The sequence below is a fragment of the Ostrinia nubilalis genome, chromosome 7 (assembly GCF_963855985.1).
Source record: "Ostrinia nubilalis chromosome 7, ilOstNubi1.1, whole genome shotgun sequence".
Classification (NCBI taxonomy): Eukaryota; Metazoa; Arthropoda; class Insecta; order Lepidoptera; family Crambidae; genus Ostrinia; species Ostrinia nubilalis.
Window position 1 is genome coordinate 9,148,433 of NC_087094.1, and position 24,933 is coordinate 9,173,365.

At 41.7% G+C, this 24,933-nt stretch overlaps 1 protein-coding gene across 1 annotated transcript in view; it reads left to right on the top strand.

Annotated features, from left to right (window-relative positions):
- The first annotated feature begins 1,466 nt into the window (after nucleotides 1-1,466).
- LOC135073486 (MAP kinase-activating death domain protein) overlaps nucleotides 1,467-24,933 on the top strand; it is a 35,783-nt gene continuing 12,316 nt past the window's right edge. Inside the window, exons 1-27 of the mRNA XM_063967671.1 lie at nucleotides 1,467-1,620; nucleotides 5,976-6,192; nucleotides 7,049-7,229; nucleotides 7,650-7,791; nucleotides 8,548-8,683; nucleotides 9,232-9,389; nucleotides 9,474-9,724; nucleotides 10,367-10,619; nucleotides 11,219-11,345; nucleotides 11,735-11,767; nucleotides 12,554-12,645; nucleotides 14,947-16,402; nucleotides 16,986-17,144; nucleotides 17,222-17,432; nucleotides 17,578-17,679; nucleotides 17,761-17,855; nucleotides 18,269-18,454; nucleotides 18,567-18,689; nucleotides 18,737-18,922; nucleotides 19,573-19,695; nucleotides 21,662-21,769; nucleotides 22,052-22,120; nucleotides 22,546-22,716; nucleotides 23,196-23,330; nucleotides 23,436-23,489; nucleotides 24,098-24,301; nucleotides 24,686-24,860. Coding sequence (XP_063823741.1) covers nucleotides 6,091-6,192; nucleotides 7,049-7,229; nucleotides 7,650-7,791; nucleotides 8,548-8,683; nucleotides 9,232-9,389; nucleotides 9,474-9,724; nucleotides 10,367-10,619; nucleotides 11,219-11,345; nucleotides 11,735-11,767; nucleotides 12,554-12,645; nucleotides 14,947-16,402; nucleotides 16,986-17,144; nucleotides 17,222-17,432; nucleotides 17,578-17,679; nucleotides 17,761-17,855; nucleotides 18,269-18,454; nucleotides 18,567-18,689; nucleotides 18,737-18,922; nucleotides 19,573-19,695; nucleotides 21,662-21,769; nucleotides 22,052-22,120; nucleotides 22,546-22,716; nucleotides 23,196-23,330; nucleotides 23,436-23,489; nucleotides 24,098-24,301; nucleotides 24,686-24,860 — 5,032 coding nt within the window. The 5' untranslated portion in view covers nucleotides 1,467-1,620; nucleotides 5,976-6,090. The remainder of the gene's footprint in view (nucleotides 1,621-5,975; nucleotides 6,193-7,048; nucleotides 7,230-7,649; nucleotides 7,792-8,547; nucleotides 8,684-9,231; nucleotides 9,390-9,473; nucleotides 9,725-10,366; nucleotides 10,620-11,218; nucleotides 11,346-11,734; nucleotides 11,768-12,553; nucleotides 12,646-14,946; nucleotides 16,403-16,985; nucleotides 17,145-17,221; nucleotides 17,433-17,577; nucleotides 17,680-17,760; nucleotides 17,856-18,268; nucleotides 18,455-18,566; nucleotides 18,690-18,736; nucleotides 18,923-19,572; nucleotides 19,696-21,661; nucleotides 21,770-22,051; nucleotides 22,121-22,545; nucleotides 22,717-23,195; nucleotides 23,331-23,435; nucleotides 23,490-24,097; nucleotides 24,302-24,685; nucleotides 24,861-24,933) is intronic.

The following is a 24,933-nucleotide window of genomic DNA, read 5'->3' on the forward strand; positions in this document are numbered from 1 at the left end:
GTTGTCAAATTAATAAAATGGTCATTAAATAACTCACAAATGTCATTAGGTTTGATATAAATGTTGCCTTCTTTTTTAATTGTATTTATGTCGCTTTTATTATTAGTTAAATTAACATTGTTCTTAATAACATTCCACGCAGCACTACATTTATTTTTCGACTCTACGATATATCGGTTATTATTGATTTGTTGTGATTTATGGATGCATTTTTTCAAAATTTTTGTATAAGTCATGTATTTTTCTTTATTATGTTTTTTATTAATAGCATCGTTTTGATATCTAAAGTATAGTGACCTCTTTTTTATACAACATTTTCTTAGTCCTTTAGTAATCCATTTATTTTTAATTATTTTTTTCCCGATTTTCACTTGTATTAATGGAAAACAGAGATTATAAAATAGTTTTAATAGGTCGTGAAAAATATCAAATGATTCGTTACAGTCATGTTCTTCGTAAACTTCATTAAACGATAGGGACGATATGCATTTACAGAACTTTACTATGTTTTCTTGACATAGGTCTCGGCAATTTTCAGACCATTTTTTTGTGGTTTTAACGTTAGTTTGTAGTTTGGGAACAGAGAATAATAAAGATTGTCCCGTATGGTCTGATAAGGCTAAATGGTGTATGGTTACTTTAACATCTTGTAAGTCAGTCGTTTACATTCGTTGTAAACATCTTGTATCTGGCCCACCAGTGCCAACAGTAAATTCTGTAATATTAATATGTAATAAAATACTTCACTTCATATAAAGTATGTTATTATAAACTTGCTTGAGTGATAATAATAAATAGGTGTGTCGTCGTTTTGAAAAGGTTTGATAAATACGAGTACACTCATAATTTAACAAAGCTCCTGAATTTAAGTCATTGATTTTCTAAAATTGCCTCTTTGATGTCGGACGTTACGATTTTACGCTACGCGTGTCCAAGAGTTCAAATCGGAAAATCCTTACGATAAGACATCAAATATATTTTGTTATAACGTATTAATTAGTGTGATTTGATTATATTAAATTATAGAATATTATTCTCTATAAAGTTAGATATATCTGCTGCATAAACATAAAATATTTCAAACTAATAGTCTGTTCCGAAAACCCTGGATTAGGCACGCTCGGCAATGTTTACTATGTTCATTGAGAGGACATACACATGGACTTCGGTTAAAGTTTCAAGTGGATTATGGAACTTTAAGATTGTAAATGTAAACCCTTCGTGCTATCGACATTCCTTGCTCGACTCTTACAAATAAAGAAAGTTATACAATCATCAATTTAGTTGTGTGCAAATTGGTAAGTAATTGACCTTTAAAAACCAATTTACTTACAAACCGAGTAAATATTGAATAACCTATGTTGAATTCCAGGCATGTTGAAAGGTTTCGTATTAATTGTGTGCGCGGCGCGGGTTCGGCACCGTTGGGCGGCCGGCGGCAGTGCGGCGGCGCGGGTTATCGAGCGTGGGCGGCGCGCATGCCAGTACCCGAGCCTCCATACCGCGATATGCACTACCCGCTCGCATCTCCTGCTAAATCTCTACTCTCGCTACATCCCAAAGTGACGTGTCGCGGGCGAACGATGTAGAAACCAGCGGGAAGCCCCATTTAAATTTAAGGTAAGCGATGTTTTTTACATTACTTAAACCCTAACACTGCTCTAGTGAACGGCATTTTTCTAGTTTTCTCGCCCTCGATATTCATTAACATAGTAAAGGAAAGTGATTCAAGTGCGTCACGTTGACGTTTTTATGACGTAATCAACTAAAATAAAACAATCATACCTGAAGATACTCACAATAGACATGCCATTCACAGCTAGGGAAGGGGGAAAATAACATTGAAATAGAAGTATTTGTAGCAATTTATAACTATGACATACCTGTATTTTTTATCGTGAATAAACTATGTATATTGAAAGGTTGTTATGTACCTTATGCACTAGGTTTCTAGGTGCCTGCGTACTCATTTCGGTACTTTATATTTATCTAATATTTGAACATTTTATGTTTGAATATTTCATATGGAAAGGAGAAACAGAAAACTCTGCTGTTTTAAAATTTCAACTCTCGTAACGGTGTAAATTTCGATTATAAAGTATCAATGAAATAATAAGTATCACATTGTTATTACTAATAAGTTTTCATTATTCCCAACTATGTAAGGTGTTGCAATACTTATACTAATCGTCCTGTACAACAGGTTACATCTATCACCATTTGTATTACCTAAACATCTACACACTGTAAAATCACGCACGCGTATTCGGAATATTGTAACGATTTTTTGGGAGTATTGTTATTGTATAAAAGAACGAATACGTTTTAAGTATTTTATGATACTTTAATAAACAAATAAATTATATTTCAAATATAAGATACGGTAATCGTTTCATGATTGGAAAAACATCTTGAGCTAAAAGTTCTTGAAATCTATTTTCCGTTTCGATCCCAGATCGTGATCGCTTCGAAGTTAGGTTATTCCCAAAGGTCCACAGTACTATTGTTTTCAAAATATGTAAGTTCGTACTTTGATTCCCAACGGGTCCACAAAAGAATTTTCTATCCCAGAGGGTCCATTAAAATATTTTAAAAATAATTACAAAATTGCTCTTGTATTGTATCGTTTTTGCTGAGTACTGTGGACAAGTCTCGTGAACCATTCATATTATGAAAATTTTTCTAATTACATGGACTGGGAAAAGAAGAACAATAGAGTCGTGGACCTTTTGGAAAATATGTTACGTGCAAAACAATGTTAGGTTTATGCGGATTTATCGAATTGACATCTACATTTTGTTTATGTAACATTTTCTGGGGGCAATAAGTTATCAGAATTTATGTGCCGCCAAAGCTCTCGTATATGGAGCGCAAAGCCGTCTGACAAGCTGGCTCTCGGATTATCGGATAGACAGCTTGTTATTGAAGACGTTGGTGATAAAGTCAAGCCTTGATACTAAATAGATCCTGAAAATAATGTAATAATGTCATACGTACCAAGTAACTACGTATGTGGACTAATTCATAATTATATTTATTAAAATACTAAGTAGGTATATTCAATAGCCTTTTACAAAGGGTTCAATTTTCGCATTACACGACTACTGCAGCTTATCTCCCGTTATCTCAATGCTATGGGTCCCACCGCCGCCATGCTGGTGCGATTAGTTAAATGGAACGCAATTTACATATCTGCACTTGTCATCCTTGTATTTTTATCGCGAAGTATTTTTAAAAGCGCTACTTTGCTCTTGATAGTGCTATTACTTAAAATTACAGTTTTCAGTATTATTAATTCAAGTTAAAGTTTTTAAGTTCTTCATATTTGCATGTACCGATTTGAAATGACTGTAACTGAAATACCTTGAACTTACCAATACATATAGCTCTACAGTAAATAATTATTACTTATTCAATAAAAGCGTTCTAGACTTCAATTACTAAATTAATGATTATGAAATCCAAACTTTTTGCGGACGAACTGTGGACACATGGATTATGTAAAATACCGACTCGATCATATTCGCATAATCCGCAGAAGAAACTAATAATATGCCAAACATTACACAACAAAATAAGAAAGTTGTGGGCGGATTCTTAGAAAAGTGATTGGTAAAGAAAAAGCTACTTTGCGCTAAAATTAAAAAGAATGTCAAACTGCTCCTTACATTGTAGTATATTGCCCGTAACATGTCTCTTTTCCCACTTTAATAGGTGTTATAAAGGCAGCTCTTTCCTAATGTTTTCCTGACGTACAAAGTTTACCGCGTAATAACGTTAACGCGTAATTTATGTTCACTGTAAGAGGGATACGCCCCGGTGGCCCTACCCTAGAGGCCATTATTTTAAACGTCGGCGGACCATCTCACAACTAGGTGCCTACCTACTTCGTTAGGCTTTGTCAATTTACGGCGCTATAGGGGCCATTCGAAACGGTCATTACGGGCCTAAGTGGTTATATCGCATGTAGCGAGAATGTTACATACTTATTGTTGGTTATTAAATATCGAAAGGTTATACAGAAAATTACTTACGAAAAACAAAATTGGCACTAAGATGAATCTATCCTATAGGTTCATTTCGATGATTCTTCGGTCCACTTTAGAGGAAAACGCATAGAGTTATTTTAGCAGAGAAATACAAAATTGAATATTATTTGCTATTGAGTTCTTCTTTATTTCTTTTGAATAGGAACCCATTAGGTAACATACCATTGCAATTTCATGTTCCCAGCTTTTAGGAAAATATTTGGAATAATTTTTCCAGATAGGCAAAAAAACCTTTTTTATTCCCGCTCTATTGAAAATCCCTTTTGACCCGGCCCAGCATTGTGTCCTAACCCTAACCATTTCTTAATCTCAAATCTCATATTCGTATCTGAAATACCTATAGGTAGTAAGCAGAATTATATGAGGTACCTACTACCAAATGTTTCATTTAAACTTTGAATTTCCAAACTTATTCTTGATTTCTTGAAACTAATTCGTTGAGTGGTAATTAGCCATTATGCCTTTAAATTAGTTAAATAGTTTTATTTACTTCATCGTGCGTTTCGTGCTAAAACAGACCTAAAACTCTTATTACTTATTCTTAATAAGTACTTTCATCACGTTCTTCTCAACATTTTAAGTTCCCTGGTTCAGTTGTGAAAGCTTAACAAGCAGATAGTTACTTTTACATTTATTATTTGTACAAAAATAGTCCTAGCTGACAGGAAAATAATTGGCTTGTACACTCCAGTATTTTCCGATAGAGCGCTGTAGGCTTAAGCCTAGCATAGTGAGTCTATCGATTGGTTATGAAGTTCGTTAGCCCGTTGTTGTCCTTAGTTAGTTTGTACTGCGTCGTTGTTAGTATCGTTACGACATCCAATCAGTGATAGTTTATTCGAGCTTTTCTTATATAAATAGTGATTGATTTAGTTGGCAAACCATTTGCTCTATCTAGACGGGAATTGAATTATTATGGAGTGAAACTACGTTATGTAATATTTATTAGATTTCACTATTGTTACTTAGTAACCTAACCTGATTATAATAATAACTTACAGGACTTATTTGTTTAGTGCTTCCATACAGAACAAATATTTCAATGTTAGCTGTGTGTTTAGCACTTAATTACAAAATGATATTTAGTTTTTTGTTGGTTATCGAGTTTCAGTACCTTCAACTTATTTTTTTAAATTGTTTTAATGTTTTAGAAACTTGGTGTTACAAAATCATCCCCGTTCTGCTCTAATTTACTTATTTATGTCTTTTGTGTCCTTCAAATCATGCCTACGTTATTCCTAAATATTATCCGCCGCCCACCCAGTTCGACGGCTGTGATTCCATGATTTGTTATAAACTTGTACGTCAATTAGGCCAAAGCTTTTTGTTCGCTGATTACTACCACCCACTCGCATGACGTCATGAGATAACACTAACGTCATGTTTATGTCACTTCAAATATTCGTAATACTTAATTTTAGTTTTAATGCACCTCTGGGTGACTTTGGAAAGGTTACTTAAAACATCATGATTAATAAATAATCAATTAATTAAAATTAAGGGCTCATTATAACACACTGAAAGCACTCCGCCTTATTTGCTGAAATATTAAAAACAAACTTTATTAATTATGTTGCAATAAAATTATGTCAATTAAGTTCGTAATTCAACGGCTACTTTATAGTACTTATGTACAGAGTAATTAATTGGCTCTACATTTGATAAACAATACATTAATTATGGTATTTAATAGTGTTAATGTCTGTTATACACAATTTATAGCAGATATAAATAACGGCATTTCAACTTATATCAGTGAGAGGGAACGCAGCCCGCCCCAGCCCGCTCTCTGAAATGGGTCAAGGGCACGCGAGGGTCAAGGGGTTCCGTACTCGCGTTATGCTCGCATGTTCATAATACACTCTTAAATCAATAAACACTTGTTGACAGCAAAGTGTAACCAATGATGCGCATTTTTTGTTTCAGAAATTATAAATAAGAAGTGATAATTATGACAAGCAATATTTTAATAAAATATAATGGGCTCAAGAATACTCGCATGTAAAGAGTGTGAGCCCTTAAATTCGAGCATATCAAAAATATGGACATTCAGAAACAACACTTATGCCCGCGGCTGGTGGACTATCTGACTATAGTTGGTGCACGCCCTTATACTTCTGGGAAAGGACTCGCTCCAGTTCAGGTAAGATTAATAAGATATATATTTAAAGACATATTCTACTGCTTAAAACATATTTTATGATGATATGTAACTTTGTGAAGCTTAATTTATTAGATTGCGTAGAGAAACAACTTGCATTATGTAAGTTTAATCGAAAAGCTGGATCAAAACTACCTAAACCAGCGGACGGCCGCGTTTTCATATAGCGCTATGAAGATAAGGTTTTTCAACCTTATTTTTAGGAAAATCCTAGTAAGTATGTAGTTATTGTATAAAATAATGATCTTCATGTACTTACTTACCCTTAAATCCACATTAATTTGAGCTTGTACAAGTAGGAGTTTGGATCAAACACTAATACTTTGAGTTAGTTGGGATCACGCTCTTAATCCGGGTCAAGCTTTGTTCGGAGCTTTCCTTCAAATTACTAGACTGTTTAACTGAGAACTTTGTTTAGTTAAGAAACTTATAAAAGGGATTGGCTGGATGTTGATCCTATTTAATTGAACTAGGATTTAAGATAAAGGTACCTTGAAAGTTTTATCCAATATACAATTTGGAAAAAATAATCCTTATTAAAGTCAGTATCCATTTGATGGCTTTACAAGGTAACAATGAAAATGAAATGTGAACTTTTATCTTTATAAAAGACATGTAGTCTTTACTACATCCTAATAGCTGTAAAATACGTTACATTCAATAAAATACATGAATTCGTATTTCACAAGTAGCCCTAAATTAAGAACATCAGTAGGTACTCAGTAATGTACTGGTACTGACTATTTATCTTTATGTTTTTTGTCTATCAATTATTATTATATTCACACATGTTTCATGACATTTTCACTGTAAAAACCTCATATTATTATGCTCTTAGGCACCCGAGCTCCTTCGTCGGTATCCACTCACCAACCACGATGACTTCCCGCTGCCGCTCGACATGGTGTACTTCTGCCAGCCCGAGGGCTGCGTGTCGCAGGGCCCCCGCCGCATGCCGGGCCACCTGGCCACGCGGGACACCACCTCCTTCGTCTTTACTCTCACGGATAAAGACTCGGGTGAGGCTTAGACTTTTCCACTTACTCGCTTCTATTGATGCCAGCCTTTTACTGGGACAATGCCTGAGTACCATGGACATTACAAATACTCTCACAGAAGCACCACGTTGGGCGCCAAATAGTTGGCCGAATCTTTGGTCAACAATTTGGCGCCCAACGTGGTGTCGATTTTCAGTAATATGATCGGCTTGAAAGCTTTTTGTACACTAGGTATTTTGAACGACGATTACATAAATATTGTATAGGGTTTTGAATTTGATAGCGTCTAGTTTTTATAAAAGGTGTTTGAATATTTCTTACATTACAACATTCGAGTAATGTCAAAGAATTGCGCAATGTAAGATTGGCGTTTGAAGATCCATAATAGTCACTAAAAATACGAGAAAAACGTGCAATTCGAATGCATTGTGTATCGTCCAGGCAAGACGCGGTACGGGATCTGCGTGAACTTCTACCGCGCGATGGAGCGCGCGGCGGCGCCGGGCCCGCGTGAGCGCAGCGTGCTGCGGCGCGAGTCGTGGCGCAAGTCCATGGAGAAGAGCTCCGACTCCGCCTTCTCCAGGTGAACATTTACTTACTACGATTTGTAACTTCGACCTCCTCCTATGTTAACTTCGAACTTCCTATGTTAACTTCGAACTCCTCCTATGTTAACTTCGAACTCCTCTTATGTTAACTTCGAGCTCCTCCTAAGTTGATCTGATTAATTTGGTTGCGGGTCCAAAGACAGTTCAACTTTCCTCTGAGACAAACTTGACCTTCACTGGTTGGATTTTTATTAGCGGTCAAGCAGTAGATCCTGGCTGTACACAAGAGTTGCAGCGGTGGAAACGAGAGGTGGGAATAGTCCCGTTTCTACGATTTGTTACGTCACAATGTTATGTATTTTGCAGACATTATCCGACCACAACATTTAGATAGACATAGACATAGAGCACTTTGTTGAGTCTCACTGGAAAATGACAAAACTGAATGTCTTAGAGCCGAGATAGTGGGAGGACTGTAGCGTGATAGACGTCTCGCTCTCTCATTATCTTCCTCTTGACAATGGAGCGTTAATATGCTTTGAAGTCCGGTCCCATCCTTCGGGCAACTATGACAACCCTATCTATCGTTCTAGCCTATGTAACAGTCTTGATGAGAACTAAACTAAAAATCGTCTTTAGATTCTTTAGCATTTCATAATTTGAATTGAATAATAACTTATTTGGACTTGAGTGCTTTTCTCAAGGCTGTATCATTTTCAAAACCTGTCTCAACTGGCAAGATGGGTAGGCTGTTAGATAGTTCGCAGCCTAAGATGTAGCGTGTGTTCCAGTGACTATAGGAGCAGCAACGTGGCGCCGAGCGACTCGGAGCGCGATTGCAGCGCCGCGCTGGCGCCGCGTCTTGCACCTGACTCCGAGTCGGGCGGCAGCCACTCGCCAAGCCCCCGCGCCACTAGGAAACGTCAGGTACAATAATAATTACAGAATAAGATACAAGTATAAACAGTTATCCAGAAGATTCAAATGTCCAAGTGAAGTCCACAATAAGATACAAGGATAAACAGTTATCCAGAAGATTTAAATACTAAGCATCTAAAAAGCTAAATATCCAAAATTCCAAAATGTAAGACATGTGATTCCGGCAGAGTAGAATAGCACCCAACTCTTCCCCTAAATGTCATAAGAGGTAACTAAGTCGGAGGCTAACGTAGGCAGTGCCAAATGGTCTATTTGCCTATGGTACATTGAAAAAGACCAAATACCTAGAGTGGAGACAAAATGATCTGATGATGTGAAGTAATAGAAAAACAGATAAAATCAATTTACGACGGCTAGAAAAAAGCCTCATATCTCTGGTAACGGTTTAACACATTTCGAACCATAATAACGTAGACATCACATGAGCTTTTAATAGCCGATAAAACATCCATTATAGCTCTTGAAAACCCTCACCAACCTCTATAAAAGTGCCAATTACGCACCGAATGGTACTCACACGTTTTGTTTTGTTTCAGCGCGTGCGGAATCATTCCTTAACCTCATTATGTTTACTTTCTCATCACCCATTCTTTTCAACGTTCCGAGAGTGCCTATTTATCCTAAAGAAGTTAATAGATGCCTGCAATGAGTCTTCCAGTCCTCGACGAGTCGGGGCGTCCAGACAAATATTTAGGTAAGTTAGCTTAAAAATATGTAAGTACCATCATTTCAGTTTTTCATAAATGGTGGATACTGACTATTGTTTTGTTTTATACAGGGATACGGTTTGGTCAGTATTGACGGGTCAAGCATACGACAATACGCCGACGATCGTGCTACATGACGTAAAGGAGATCGAGACATGGATCCTTCGGCTGCTATCAGCTCCAGTACCCGTACCGGGCAAGACCCGCTTAGAACTTGAAGTTCTATCGCCCACGGCTCACGCGCCTCTACTGTTCGCGTTGCCTGACCACACCCGGTTCGCCCTGGTCGATTTCCCACTACATTTACCTTTGGAGCTGTTAGGTAAACCTAATTTCATATTATCTTTTCATTTTATACTGTCCGAACTCGGGGCTTTATTCGTGTTGTTTGTGTTACATAATTAAAAGGAGCCTTTTAAACCTCAAAGATTGAAAAGCAATTATTGTGTTCGCCATTCGATCAAAATGCTATCAAAATGAAAGCCCATGGATTGAAGTTTAATTTGTTTGATCGTTTGCTATCAAAATGCTATTAGGGTTTTATTTATCCTTTGTTTATTTTACCAATAATCTATAGTTGTAAACGACATTGAGTATTGGAAATACGACAATAATAGCCAACGCTTTTATTTTGTTCGAAGTGGCAATAAAATAGGCTGTAATTGACACAGCAGTCAATTAATAACAAAGTTTTTATGAATTATCACAACAGCAACTAACATTTTTATAACAATTCGAAGTTTATAACGTATTTTTTATCATTTGAGCGAGGCTATAAAGTTGTGGATCTTTACTAATTTGTGGATTTTATGTTTAATAGTCTGTATTATTTATGCTTTGTTAGGAGTTATTTCATTTCGAAAGTCCTGAGGTCGAATCTCGAATAGGCAGTCCAATGCCGACACCTTATTGACTGACGCGAGTACTCTTTCTTGATGTATCAATTACTGTTATATCCTACCAGGTGTGGACACCTGCCTGAAGGTCCTCACGCTGATTATCCTCGAAAACAAAGTGGTGGTGCAATCGCGCGACTACAACGCGTTGTCAATGTCGGTGATGGCACTCGTGGCTATGCTGTATCCTCTGGAGTACATGTTTCCCGCCATCCCGCTGCTGCCCAGCTGCATGAGCTGTGCGGAGCAGCTGCTGCTGGCTCCGACGCCCTTCCTGATTGGCATACCGGCTACGTTCCTCACTTATAAGAAGAACTTCAGGTAGGTGGGATAATAACTTTTTAGGCACTTATAACTTTGTATATTTTAATACCTATGTGCATACCGGCTACGACGACATAAGAAATACTTCAGGTACTTTTTAATTATAATCTATATAAATAAAAATGAATTGATGTTCGTTAGTCTGTTTAAAACTCGAGAACGGCTGGGCCGATTGAGCTGATTTTGGTTTTAAAATGTTTGTCGTAGTCTAAACGGTGAGTAAATACGCGCGCGATATTGTTTTTCTGTGACAGACAAAATTCCACGCGGGCGAAGCCGCGGGCGGAAAGCTAGTTAAGAATAATTTTACTACAATAATACTTACTTAATGCCTCCCCAACCTGTCTAACCAGCGCGGCAACGCGTGGCGAGTGAAGGCCGAATCCTCCATTTGCCATAATAAATTAGTGGATCCTCCATTTGCCATAATAAATTAGTGGATCGCGCTCCCGCAGAGGAGACTAAATGACCTAATGATGATGCTTATATTTTTGTATCTGATAAGCCCTGGACCTTAAAAAACTTCAAAGTAGGTTCTTAACAGCTCATGGTTTCTGCCAATCAATCTTAGATTTTAATCAATTGTCTTTTTCAAGGTTACCTGATGATATATGGCTAGTGGACTTAGACGCGACAAAGCTCGTATGTCCCACTGGCCAAGACCAAGAACTACCGCCACTACCGGAGCCTGAAGGCTCCGTATTGAAAAACCACCTCAAGCAGGTAAGATTTTAATATACTCTGTTGTTGCTTTCATTATCTCCATGTCGTACATAATATCTACTTTCTTAACATAATATCACATAATCTTTTTCTAATATGCACTTGTGGGCGCATTGTTCTCGATGTCGCTACGCTAAGCTGCTCTGTCCAGTGTCTATGCATTCTTGATCTATACTCTAATACTTTCTTAGGTGTTTGTCATACATGTCAGTTTACATAATGGTCTAACGGTTAAGATAAACATGTATAATTTAATGGTTGCGAAATAAATATTAATACAAATATTATATTTATTTATCTTAACCCTCCTCTATCCAGTGTTGCCTCTCGCGAGAGCCGACTTGATAAGCTCACTAACATACTCCCTCACTTTCTCCTGTCGTCACTAGGCGGTGCATCTCATGGGAAGTGCCGGAACTGGTGTAAATATTACTACTCTATTTTTACAATGCACACTTTGACTTTTATTCACTCATACTTGTTACCTACTCGCTCCAGTTATAATGATATTTATGTATATAATTTCACATACTCGCCCTTCTAAATAATGTTATTCAAATATTTTTAATGGTTTTAAAATTTGCGTTATAATTTTTGACTCGCAAAAGGTTATTAGAAAGGCGAGTATGGGGATATACCCTGACTGAAATAAGTGTTAACATTACTTAGGTACACTTGACATTTCTCATACATACTGGTACCATCTCATGATTATATGAAACTATAATAACACGATTTCAGTCACAATATTATTATCGCTGAGTGCAGCATGTCGGATGACTTGTGTTGTGGTGCTGATTTATTTATTGACGCTTCTGTTGAGGTGGAGAGTGGTAATGCTTGGAGTTATTGTACTCGTGTTTGGAAATGTAGTGCATTTTGTTGGTTCTTACTTTACTAAATATACCGTAGTTATTTGTATATACAACTTAAATGCAAATATATAAATATTACAATAAATAGTTTAGTGGAGGGTAAATTAAATATTATGCAGGTAATAATATATTTATTATATTAAGCGCTTCACGATTTATTCATTTATTTATTTTAATGAATTAATTATTTTCACTAAGTTTTGAACTTTTAATCAAGTTTTTAGCAATGCAGCCAGAATAATGATCTAACTACGCTACAAATGAGCTTTATCCAGTTATTTAGAAATATTTTAGTTATGGTTTTTGACAAATATTTTCTCCTATTTTCGACAGGCTCTGAACAGCCTGACCAACACCTCTGCGGAACAAGCGAATGCTCTTCTGATGCCTTCTAGAAGAGACAGTGTGGGGGGCGCTACGCTAAAGTAAGTTTGATCAGTTGTACCTATTATTCGTGTCGAAAGTGTCTTCGTTTAGACACCCCGTATCTGTATACTTAATATTCCTCGTACATGACAATAACACAATTACCAGGTCGTGCCTGACATTTATTTATTGTCCTACTAAGTAAATATAATACGCTTCGTTTGCTCTGTTCGCAACCCTCCGTGTAATTCAGAAGTAGCAATTTATTTATTTATGACGACTATGAACGTGATGAAATTCGATGAAGAAGATTAAAATGATGTAAAGAATAAGAATGTTTATATAATTGGTGTATAAAGACAGATGGTATTGAAATACAATCTATCAAAAGCCTCTATAATTTGAAAATTGATTGAAAATGAACCAAGTTTTAAGTTTCGTTCTTTGAGTGAGCCGTTGATACGTAGCGAATGACGCGTGCGGTTGCATACATACATTTCGTCGTTAACTCGACCTTGACAACTAGCGGGCAGTCGACCACTGATAGTTCTCCTAATTGAAACACAGCTTAAGGGCAGATTTGTCAATCGTCGGATAACTTTTAACTGAAGAATAAGTTTGGCACATTCACAGTTTGTATATGGGAAATATGTAAAAATGACAAGTTTATTCTTCAGATAAAAGATATTTAACGATTGAAAAATCAGCCCTAAGGCTGATTTGCACCATCTTATTATAACTTTAACAAACGTTACAAATCCGTCAAACTCCATACAAAAAACACCGGTTATTGTCATAGTTACGATCAAAGTAAGTTGGTGCAACTCAAGTGTAATTAATATAAAGGCACTGGGTCTCTATCAGAAGGAACTCTAGGGGTGGAATCTCCATAGGCGTGGGTTAACGGGCAAGGAGATAATATCTTGGATGGTTGACAATCACTTTTCCTACAATTTAACGTTCCACCAAACTCAACACGCTTTCAAAGATAACCTCACAGGATAACCTCGTAGCCGCTTACTCACACTTGACATGACACAACTGATTGACAGTTATCTTTTTCTGCGCATCAGTCGGGTGTTACGTTTAGGAATCACAAACCTTCCGCTCTACAGATTTATACAGATAACATAATATTAAGATTGGTACTATTAATCATCAATAATAATTGCAGCATCTGTGTCCGGCGCCGACACGGCCAGCCTGACTATCGCACGGCCTCGTGCGCTTAGTCCAGGGTTTGTCCATCTGTAAACATTCAATTTCTTATTATCACAGCTCGTCCATTCCTGACTACAGAGCGTGCGAATATCAGATCGTAGAATCACAATAAATACAGCTGATCAGGGCGTGATGACCCTGGATCAGGAAACCAAACCATTACAGCTGGCCCGGGCGCGAAGCCCGACCAGGAAACCAAAACATTACAGCTGGCCCGGGCGTGAGGCCACTTCGACCAGGAAACCGGGGTTTAGGTAACATGGCCCGACGCGCAAGGCTTAAGCCAAGGCTCCTTCAACCATTTACCTCAAACCGCACCACTACTACTGCTGATCCAGGCATGCAGCCATGCGACCAGGAAACCAGGGTTTAGGTAACATGGCCCGACGCGCAAGGCTTAAGCCAAGGCTCCTTCAACCATTTACCTCAAACCGCACCACTACTACTGCTGATCCAGGCATGCAGCCATGCGACCAGGAAACCAACATTACATCAGCGTGGCCCGGGCGTAAACAGCCCCTTCAACCACGGCAACAGGGTGGCCCGGGCGCCCTTGGCCCGGCCCCCTCAACTCACTCACTCACAAAGGCCCTTCCAGTTTACGTCAATCACAATAATTTCCGTCAACCTGCACCAACTCTCAATGTCTGAGCCAGCATCCTCCATGTAAAACTTGATGAGTTGCGTAGCGTAGGTGTGCATGCTGAAAGATTTATCTCCTTTGAATAGTGCCCTTCGAATCCCACTTCTGATAAAGGCACTGGGTCTCTATCAGAAGGAACTCTAGGGGTGGAATCTCCATAGGCGTGGGTTAACGGGCAAGGAGATAATATCTTGGATGGTTGACAATCACTTTTCCTACAATTTAACGTTCCACCAAACTCAACACGCTTTCAAAGATAACCTCACAGGATAACCTCGTAGCCGCTTACTCACACTTGACATGACACAACTGATTGACAGTTATCTTTTTCTGCGCATCAGTCGGGTGTTACGTTTAGGAATCACAAACCTTCCGCTCTACAGATTTATACAGATAACATAATATTAAGATTGGTACTATTAATCATCAATAATAATTGCAGCATCTGTGTCCGGCGCCGACAAATATGATAAACAAATGAGCAATCTCTTACCAGAGTGCAACAAGCGTCATACCGCGCTGCGGACGGCGCGTGGCCGCACAGCACGCCCGAGAGCCGGCGCGTGTCCGTGGGCAGCGCGGGCGCGGCCGGGCCCGCCAGCGCCGGACACACGCCCACGCGCCTGTCGCTGGCCTCGCCGCACCAGCCGCAGCCCTTCAACCCGCTCATCTACGGCAACGACGTCGACTCGGTCGATGTGGCCACGCGAGTCGCTATGGTGAGCTCACAACGCTACAGGCGCTGCCACACGCCCACGCGCCTGTCGCTGGCCTCGCCGCACCAGCCGCAGCCCTTCAACCCGCTCATCTACGGCAACGACGTCGACTCGGTCGATGTGGCCACGCGAGTCGCTATGGTGAGCTCACAACGCTACAGGCGCTGCCACACGCCCACGCGCCTGTCGCTGGCCTCGCCGCACCAGCCGCAGCCCTTCAACCCGCTCATCCACGGCAACGACGTCGACTCGGTCGATGTGGCCACGCGAGTCGCTATGGTGAGCTCACAACGCTACAGGCGCTGCCACACGCCCACGCGCCTGTCGCTGGCCTCGCCGCACCAGCCGCAGCCCTTCAACCCGCTCATCCACGGCAACGACGTCGACTCGGTCGATGTGGCCACGCGAGTCGCTATGGTGAGTTTACAACGCTACAGGCGCTGCCACACGCCCACGCGCCTGTCGCTGGCCTCGCCGCACCAGCCGCAGCCCTTCAACCCGCTCATCCACGGCAACGACGTCGACTCGGTCGATGTGGCCACGCGAGTCGCTATGGTGAGCTCACAACGCTACAGGCGCTGCCACACGCCCACGCGCCTGTCGCTGGCCTCGCCGCACCAGCCGCAGCCCTTCAACCCGCTCATCCACGGCAACGACGTCGACTCGGTCGATGTGGCCACGCGAGTCGCTATGGTGAGCTCACAACGCTACAGGCGCTGCCACACGCCCACGCGCCTGTCGCTGGCCTCGCCGCACCAGCCGCAGCCCTTCAACCCGCTCATCCACGGCAACGACGTCGACTCGGTCGATGTGGCCACGCGAGTCGCTATGGTGAGCTCACAACGCTACAGGCGCTGCCACACGCCCACGCGCCTGTCGCTGGCCTCGCCGCACCAGCCGCAGCCCTTCAACCCGCTCATCCACGGCAACGACGTCGACTCGGTCGATGTGGCCACGCGAGTCGCTATGGTGAGCTCACAACGCTACAGGCGCTGCCACACGCCCACGCGCCTGTCGCTGGCCTCGCCGCACCAGCCGCAGCCCTTCAACCCGCTCATCCACGGCAACGACGTCGACTCGGTCGATGTGGCCACGCGAGTCGCTATGGTGAGCTCACAACGCTACAGGCGCTGCCACACGCCCACGCGCCTGTCGCTGGCCTCGCCGCACCAGCCGCAGCCCTTCAACCCGCTCATCTACGGCAACGATGTCGACGTGGCCACGCGCGTCGCTATGGTGAGCTCACATTTTGAGTTGGACACTCGACAGTCTTTTATTTCTATAGTTCCAAAATACTGAACTGTCCTATGCATGACATTGACAGTGGGGCGCCACCGTCATTCCGGATCACTGGTTCCGATTTTTGCCATGTTGGAAACCATATAGTTGAACGGTAGCGCCCCCCTGTCATTGAGTTTGGTGGGACAGTTCAGCTTGGGTCATCTATATTTTATGGGCCATTTGCAGTCGACAGTCTTTCATTTCCAAAGCTGAAGTGTCTTGATAGGAGTGCATAACGCTTCGATAAGCGGTTCCAACGCAACGTCACAATTTGTAACTCGAAGCTACCGCGATAGAACCTACGCAGACCGTCCTTGACATTTTCTGAATTTTTTAGAAGTGTTTGACATCCCATTTTACAACTCCATTCATGCCAGGCATGACTCATCTGGCGGAAGGAAAAAAGTGAACTTGTCATCCGAAACACGAAACATATTTTGTTTTCGAAGAGTCAGATTTTAACAAACGCAAAACCTTTGAATCGAGAGAGTTCAACTCAGTATTAGAATTAACATAATATTATTATATTTGGTTGCAGGTCCGCTTCTTCAACTCACAAAACATTCTGGCGAATTTTATGGAACACACGCGAACACTGCGCCTCTATCCCCGACCTGTGGTGGCCTTCCAAATCAACAGCTTTCTGAGGTCAAGACCGAGAACTACATCTTTCTTGAATAAATTCGCCCGAACACAGGTAACGTGCAAGCACTTTCTATACCTACATTATGATTTTAAACAAACGACATAATCAAAACTCTTCCTTATGTGCAGGCAGTAGAGTTCTTAGCTGAGTGGTCACTCACGCCTTGCAACGTGGCATTCCTTCGAGTGCAGACGGGTGTATTCGATCCGCGGCAGATCGGTGACAAGCCCAAGTGGTTCGCTGATCAACTACAGCCGATCCGATTTGCGGTTTGGGACGATGGAAGCTCGCTCAATGGCGCTCTGAGGCAGTTGCAACGCCAGGAAAACCAACCAACAGGTGAATATTCTGCTAAACCCATCCCGTTGTTGAAGGTCCTAGTTTTAGATTCCTTTGTTAATTTTGACACTTGGATATTGAAGGTTAAAATGTCATTTTGAAGACTGGGTGTTTTCATAGTATAAGACGGTTGTTTTGTTTTCAGATGAGAGTGGTTCAGACTCAGATGCCGCGGAAAGTACAAGCTCGTCTTATTCGTCTCTGAGTGACTTTGTATCAGAAATGGTCTCGTCAGATCTGTCACCAGGTATTAAATACTATTCAGTTTTATACTGTTTCTTACTTTAAGCAATAAGCATCTTAATAATTATGTTTTATTTGTTTTAAGGTGGTGGAAATGCTCATCAGCATGTGATTGGAGAAACGTATAGTGCTGTTGTTCAAGTTCCAATGACATTATCATCATCGTTGGATCCTAGAACGGTAAGAAATAAATACAATTTAGTTATTAAAGCCTTGTTTTGCTACTGTGTACCTTGTAAACTCTGGAGCTACTAGAAAATGAAAATTTTAAAATATTGCTTTCCTGATTTTACTTCTCATTCATCGCATTTTGGAGAAGTAAGTAAGTCCACACACTGCAGTGAACTGAGCTAGTGTAATTACGCAGTGGCTATGTAAACAGTCATTGATAGGAGCTTGTATCCAGCGCCTTCGTGCTATTTTTATGAGGTCGTCGGTCCACCTTGTGGGCAAATATCCTACGATACGCTTTTCGGTCATTATGGAAACCATTGGGGGAGTCTTATGGCTGAAATAATGATGATGAAGTTGTTTCTTTTTTTGCAATTTTGAAAATAAATTACTTTTGTGCCTAATATAAATTCATTGTCCAGGTGTACAGTCCGCCGTCCTCGCTAATGTTCGGCTTCGCCTCGGAAGCGGCGCCGGCGCAGGGCCGCGAGTCCACGTCCCCCTCGCCCTCCGCCTCCAGCTCCGAGCATAGCGACCTGTCCGATGACGAAGCCGCCGCAGAGCCGAGACACGCGGACGCTATGCACGCCACGCCTGTCAAGAAGAGCGTAAGTTTTTTAATACTTAGGTATGAATGAACTCTTACAACCAGGTGTACAGCCCGTCTTCCCTAAGCGACAGCGCACACTGGGCGACTAGACGCTGCGACTTGTCGCCCAGTGTGTGGTGTCGCTAATGTTCGGCGAGGGCTCGGAGGCCGAGCATAGTGACCGGTCCGATGACGACGCCGCAGCAGAGCCGAGACACGCAGACGCCATGCACGCCACGCCTGTTAAGAAGAGCGTAAGTTTCTTAAACTTAGATATGAATCTCTACTCATCACCAACCAGTTGTATAGTCCATCGTCCTCGCTAATGTACGGCTTCGCCTCGGAAGCAGCGCCGGCGCAGGGCCGCGAGTCCACGTCGCCCTCGCCCTCCGCCTCCAGCTCCGAGCACAGCGACCTGTCCGATGACGAAGCCGCCGCAGAGCCGAGACACGCGGACGCCATGCACGCCACGCCTGTTAAGAAGAGCGTAAGTTTTTTAATACTTAGGTATGAATGAACTCGTACAGCCCGTCTTCCCTAAGCGACAGCACACACTAGGCAACTAGACCCTGCACCTTGTCGCCCAGTTTGCGCTGTCGCTAATGTTCGGCGAGGGATCAGAAGCGGCGCCGGCGCAGGGCCGCGAGTCCACGTCTCCTTCGCCCTCCAACTCCAGCTCTGAGCATAGTGAGCTCTCTGATGACCACACGCGGACGCTATGCACGCCACGCCTGTCAAGAAGAGCGTAAGTTTTTTAATACTTAGGTATGAATCAACTCGTCGACAACCAGGTGTACAGCCTGTCTTCCGCACACTGGGCGACTAGGCCCTGCACCTTGTCGCCCAGTTTGCGCTGTCGCTAATGTTCGGCGAGGGATCAGAAGCGGCGCCGGCGCAGGGCCACGAGTCCACGTCTCCTTCGCCCTCCAACTCCAGCTCTGAGCATAGCGATCTGTCCGATGAAACGCCGCAGCAGAGCCCAGACACGCGGACGCTATGCACGCCACGTCTGTTAAGAAGAGCGTAAGTTTTTTAAAACTTAGGTATGAATCAACTCATCAACAACCAGATGTAAAGCCCGTTTTCCCTAAGCGACAGCACACACTGGGCGACTAGACGCTGCGACTTGTCGCCCAGTGTGTGCTGTCGCTAATGTTTGGCGAGGGCTCGGAGGCCGAGCATAGTGACCTGTCCGATGACGACGCCGCAGCAGAGCCGAGACACGCGGACGCCATGCACGCCACGCATGTTAAGAAGAGCGTAAGTCTTACGCGCCAAGTCTTTTTTATACATCTTTAGGTAGGTATTTATTAGGTAGATCACGTGACTTTGAAGAAGAACTCAGGTCACAGTTACACGCGACCTTAAATCATGCGACCATGGAAAATAACGTAAGCCTCTTTATGTAGCAAATTAGATGATGTTACTTTCGAGCAGAGTTGCTTATTATAAATCTATCTAGCGTTCAACTCAGTCAGTGTCTGAGGTATGGAAGCGGCACGGGAGGGGTGAAATTGACGTATTAAGACGTGATAGAGCATACAAATCTGAAGTCTCGCTGACATTTGACCGTCACAAAACAAAAACACCCTCCTGTGCCGCTGCCATACCTCACGCACTGACTTAAGCGTTAAAAATGTAATCACGTGACCTTGGAGAAAGATGTAAGTCAGTTTATTACGCGCCAAATTAGATTATGCTACTTTGGATCAGAGTGTGAGTTGCTTATTAGATACTACATTAGTCACTTCGTTACACGCCGAATAGCATCACGTGACCTTGGAGAAGGGTGTAAGTTAGTCACTTTTCACGCGCCAAATTAGATTACAATTTACATCACCTTGTAGAAGGGTGTAAGTCACTTAATTACGCACTAATTTAGGCTAATTACGCACTAATTTATGCAATGTGACCCTGGAGAATTATATACCGCGTATAAAGTAACTTTTTACGCGCTATCAGATCACGTAACATTGGAGAAGATTACGTGTGAGTTGCTTAAATGCCACATTAGATCTAGATTAGGTAGCGATTAGGTTTGATGCGTAACACACATCAAATTATCACCTTAGCCCTACCCTTAAAGCCTAAAGGTTTTAAACCTTTGTTTGTCACCTGTCATCGGCTTTGCAATGGAGGGAAGTCGAACCTTAATTTCGAACTCCTCCTATGTTCTTCTGATTAGGGATTGCAATCCGGTCCGGTGGATCCGGTAATCCGGCGGATCCGGTGTGTTTTTAGACCTACCGGATCCGGTGAGTCGGCGCCGGATCCGGTGGCGGATCCGGTAAAGCAAAAAATACGCGAACGTGAACTGGGAAAGTCGAGCGCGCGCGCATTTGCCAGATCGCTAGACGTGCCGCGACACTACATTGTATTTTCCTTTGCAAAAAATAAATGCTTCTTGTTTTATTGTTTCTTAGGAGTCAGATTGTTTCTTAAAAAGAACTGGAGTTGAATTTATAAAAAAAGACTGTTTTGTTGATTTAAGTCTGTGTACCTAGATTATTAATAAGAGTTTAATAGTACTATTACTTAAGTACTTTCAGATACTTACTTACATACAGCAATAAGTGAGAGTCAGACTGATTACTAACTTTATTATTTAGAATTTTCATAATTTTATTAGTGCAAATTAGTACTTACCAAAAATTACAATTAATACCGAAAAATATAAATAAAAGTGACTTTATTTTGCATAAATACGTATTTCCTTTTTCTTTTTATGTACTATTATCAAAACTAAAAATCACTAAATACTAGACCAAGTTACTTTGCAATCCGGCCGGATCCGGACGGATCCGTTCGTTTTTACCCTTAAAGGCTCAATCACGCAACTTAACACAGTACGGTGATGAGCCGCCGACAGCGCCAGGACCATCGTTAAGTTTAGACTGATGTGATGGGGCCCGTTTCTAAAAAGCTAATTAATTGACGCTAATTTCATTTAGTAATATTTTAACGTAAATATGATTAACTAAGTAGAATAGCGCTATAGGCGTCCGCTAGTACCTACCGCCCGCATTGTATAGGATACCGACAGCTACAGTTTACTGCGGGAATCGGACTCGAACTCAACTCGACGATGACGCCAGCACCAGCGTTAAGCTTTAGACTGATGATTGATGTAGTTCGTTTCTAAAAAGCTAATTGATGCTAATTTTATTTAGTAATATTTTAACGTAGCTAAGTATAATAGCGCTATAGGTGACCGCACATTGTACAGGACACCGACAGCGGCAGCTTCTGGCGCGAGTCGGACTCGAACTCGACGACGACGCCCAAGACGGTGGTGAGCCGCCAGCGCGCCGCCGCCGACACCGCTAGCACCAGCGTTATGTTTAGACCAAAGATTGATATGGCTCGTTTCTAAAATGCTAAACAAATGATGCTAATTTCATTTAGGGTGGATTCGACCAAACAAGAGTAAATATTAATCTCAGAATCAGAATAAATCGCCAGTCTTGATATATTTCCTATACTGAAACTGTCAATGTGTCAGTTATACCAGGAGTTATTCTCGGATAAAAGTTTGGTCGAATCGGGCCTCAGTAATATTAACGTAAATAGGATTAGCTAAGTAGAATAGCGCTATAGGCGACCGCACATTGTACAGGACACCGACAGCGGCAGCTTCGGGCGCGAGTCGGACTCGAACTCGACGACGACGCCCAAGACGGTGGTGGTGAGCCGACAGCGCTAGCACCAGCGTTAAGCTTGAACTTATGATGATATCGCCTGTTTCTAAAAAGCTAAACAATTGATGCTAGTTTCATTAAGCAATATTTTAACATAAATAGGATTAGCTAAGTAGAATAGCGCTATAGGCGTCCGCTAGTACATACCGCCCGCATTGTATAGGATACCGAGACGGCAGTTTCGGGCGGGAATCGGACTCGAACTCAACGACGACGCCCAAGACGATGGTGAGCCGACAGCGCGCCGCCGCCGACAGCGCTAGCACCAGCGCGGCAGCGTTAAGCTTGAACTAATGATGATATCGCCCGTTTCTGAAAAGCTAAACAAATGATGCTAGTTTCATTAAGCAATATTTTAAAATAAATAGGATTAGCTAAGTAGAATAGCGCTATAGGCGACCGCATTGTACAGGACACCGACAGCGGCAGCTTCGGGCGCGAGTCGGACTCGAACTCGACGACGACGCCGAAGACGGTGGTGAGCCGCCAGCGCGCCGCGGCCGACAGCACCAGCACCAGCGACTCGGACCGCGCGCTCACGCCCTCGCACCACTCCCTGCCGCCGCACCAAGCCCATGTCAAGGTGCACACGCCATTCCAATGTAGTTCGCACTTCGCACTATTCCTACCTACTCGCCTTTTGGGCATAAGCCAATTAACAAAATGTAAAATACCTATCCAACTGTCTATATCCGTAACGTAAATGATGAAAAATTGGCAAGAATTTTTGGATTGTTTTTTATTTCTGTAAGAATTGAAGTTCTATTAAATCGTTGGAATAATAAAAGTCCTTTCTAAAGCTGGTATCATAATGGATAATATTAAAAATATTGAAATGCGTTACATACCTATGATGCCTTTGTGAATGCCCTTCTAACCCTCCATAACACAAGAATTTAAGTCCCTAATCCGACCGCAGTTATGATACTCCGATACTGCCGAAACTCGATCTATTTTTTAACGTGAGAAAGAATGTAAACATTTGAAACTTTTAATATTGTTGTTCGTATTGAACCCGTAGTTCTAAAACTTTTAAACATTTTCTATATTTTATACTTCTAGAGCACTAGCAGCGGCGTCTCGCGACAAGCTTCCCAGAGTTCTCTTCTAGAGCAGTTCGCAGCGCAAGCCAAGGAGCTGGTACGAGAAACCACTCGCCAGAGTAGCCAGGAAGGCTTACTGGCCCATATGGACAAGGTACATAAACATATTCCTTAAAAATACTTATTAAAACATGACACCTTTTACCGGGGTGGGATTCTGATTTAATTTTAACTGTGTATCTTTTATTACAAAACGAAGAAAGGAAAAGTGACAGAAGGGGACGAAAAGAAAATGTTTGCTCCTTTCGGTCAGGTACATCACGAGTGAACGCTTGCATATCAGGATGATATTCATCATTATAGTTTTTACGCCTAGCAACAACCCAACGTAGCAACCATTAGATTAAACACCCACTAAAATATTATTCTATTTGAAAACTGGCTAGAGTTTGAAATTGCGAGAATGCGTTGTGGAACTCTCTAAATAAATATCGTACTTAGAATTCATAAGTAGCAGTTAAGTATTGTATTTGTAAATAAATTGTCTTCGTAAAGTCCATCTGCTTGATCTATGATCGATTCATCAAACCCACTTAAAATTACTTGAATCTGCATAATTCATGAATATATTTTAAACGTTTTCTTGAGCTTCTACAAAGCCTTTTTACTCATACTTAGGTTAGGAAGTTTTATGCAACACGGTGCTGAATCACTGCTAAGCTCGTTATTTCGAAATGACAAATTAAATTGCTTTTAGTCGCTTAGAATGAGAGTTCAAATTTAGCACCCATGATACGCGAAGCTAAACACGTAGTTTAGTTAATCACTCTCTCACTAGAATCTTTTCTCTCTTCAAGCAATAAGTACGCTAGTGTGATTCAAAAACTTTCATTGTCTGATTGTTTGAATTTATTTGTGTAGCTTACACTTCACGCCAAAAAAGCCGCAGAAGAAGCGTCAAAAAGCATGCAAGAAGCATCTAAATCCGCCTTAGAAGCAAGCAAGACAGCGACGGCGGTCAGCAAAAACACGTTCGAAGATCTAACTTACGTGGGAAAATCAACTTTCGGAGACCTGACTAAAAGTGCTAAAGAAGCTGCTGCTAAGAAAGGTCTGCTGATGAAGGTAAGAAAATTAGACTATCCCTAGAATATTAACATGAGAACCAGTTGTAATTTCCTGAGACAAATATTGATGCGTTTGTTTACTTGATGAACACCGTCACTTTTGCGTTCTAACCAGGAAAGCGTCTGTTCTAATAATTCACACATTTACTCATTACAATAGATTCGTTTTCACGAGCAGTCGAGCAGAAGTTATAACGTCCTTAATGGCGTCCTTAACGTTATACTTAGTATATTTCCCAAAAATAAACAAACCACTACCAATTTTTATCCTTATTGAAAACTGAGTTTTCGGGACTACTGAAGATGCCTTGGAATTACTGCTTAGTAGTGACAAATACCTAATGAAACAGGGTTTTATACGTATTAAGTTTTTTGTTGTTAGGGTGAGAGCCAAGACTCTACGGGCAGTGCGACCTCGCGGCGCGACTCGACGGCTCTCCAGACCACCAACCTGCTGACGGCCACGCACCGCGACTTCTTCTCCAACATCAGTTCTGATCTGAATGGCCTGGCCGCGTCCACTTCCAGCATGTTCAGCGACTTCTTTGGCTCTAAAGGTATTATTTGATAGTTGTATTTCTGCTTTAAGAAAAGGGTGATGTCAATTTCAGAATAGCATTTTTGTTGTAG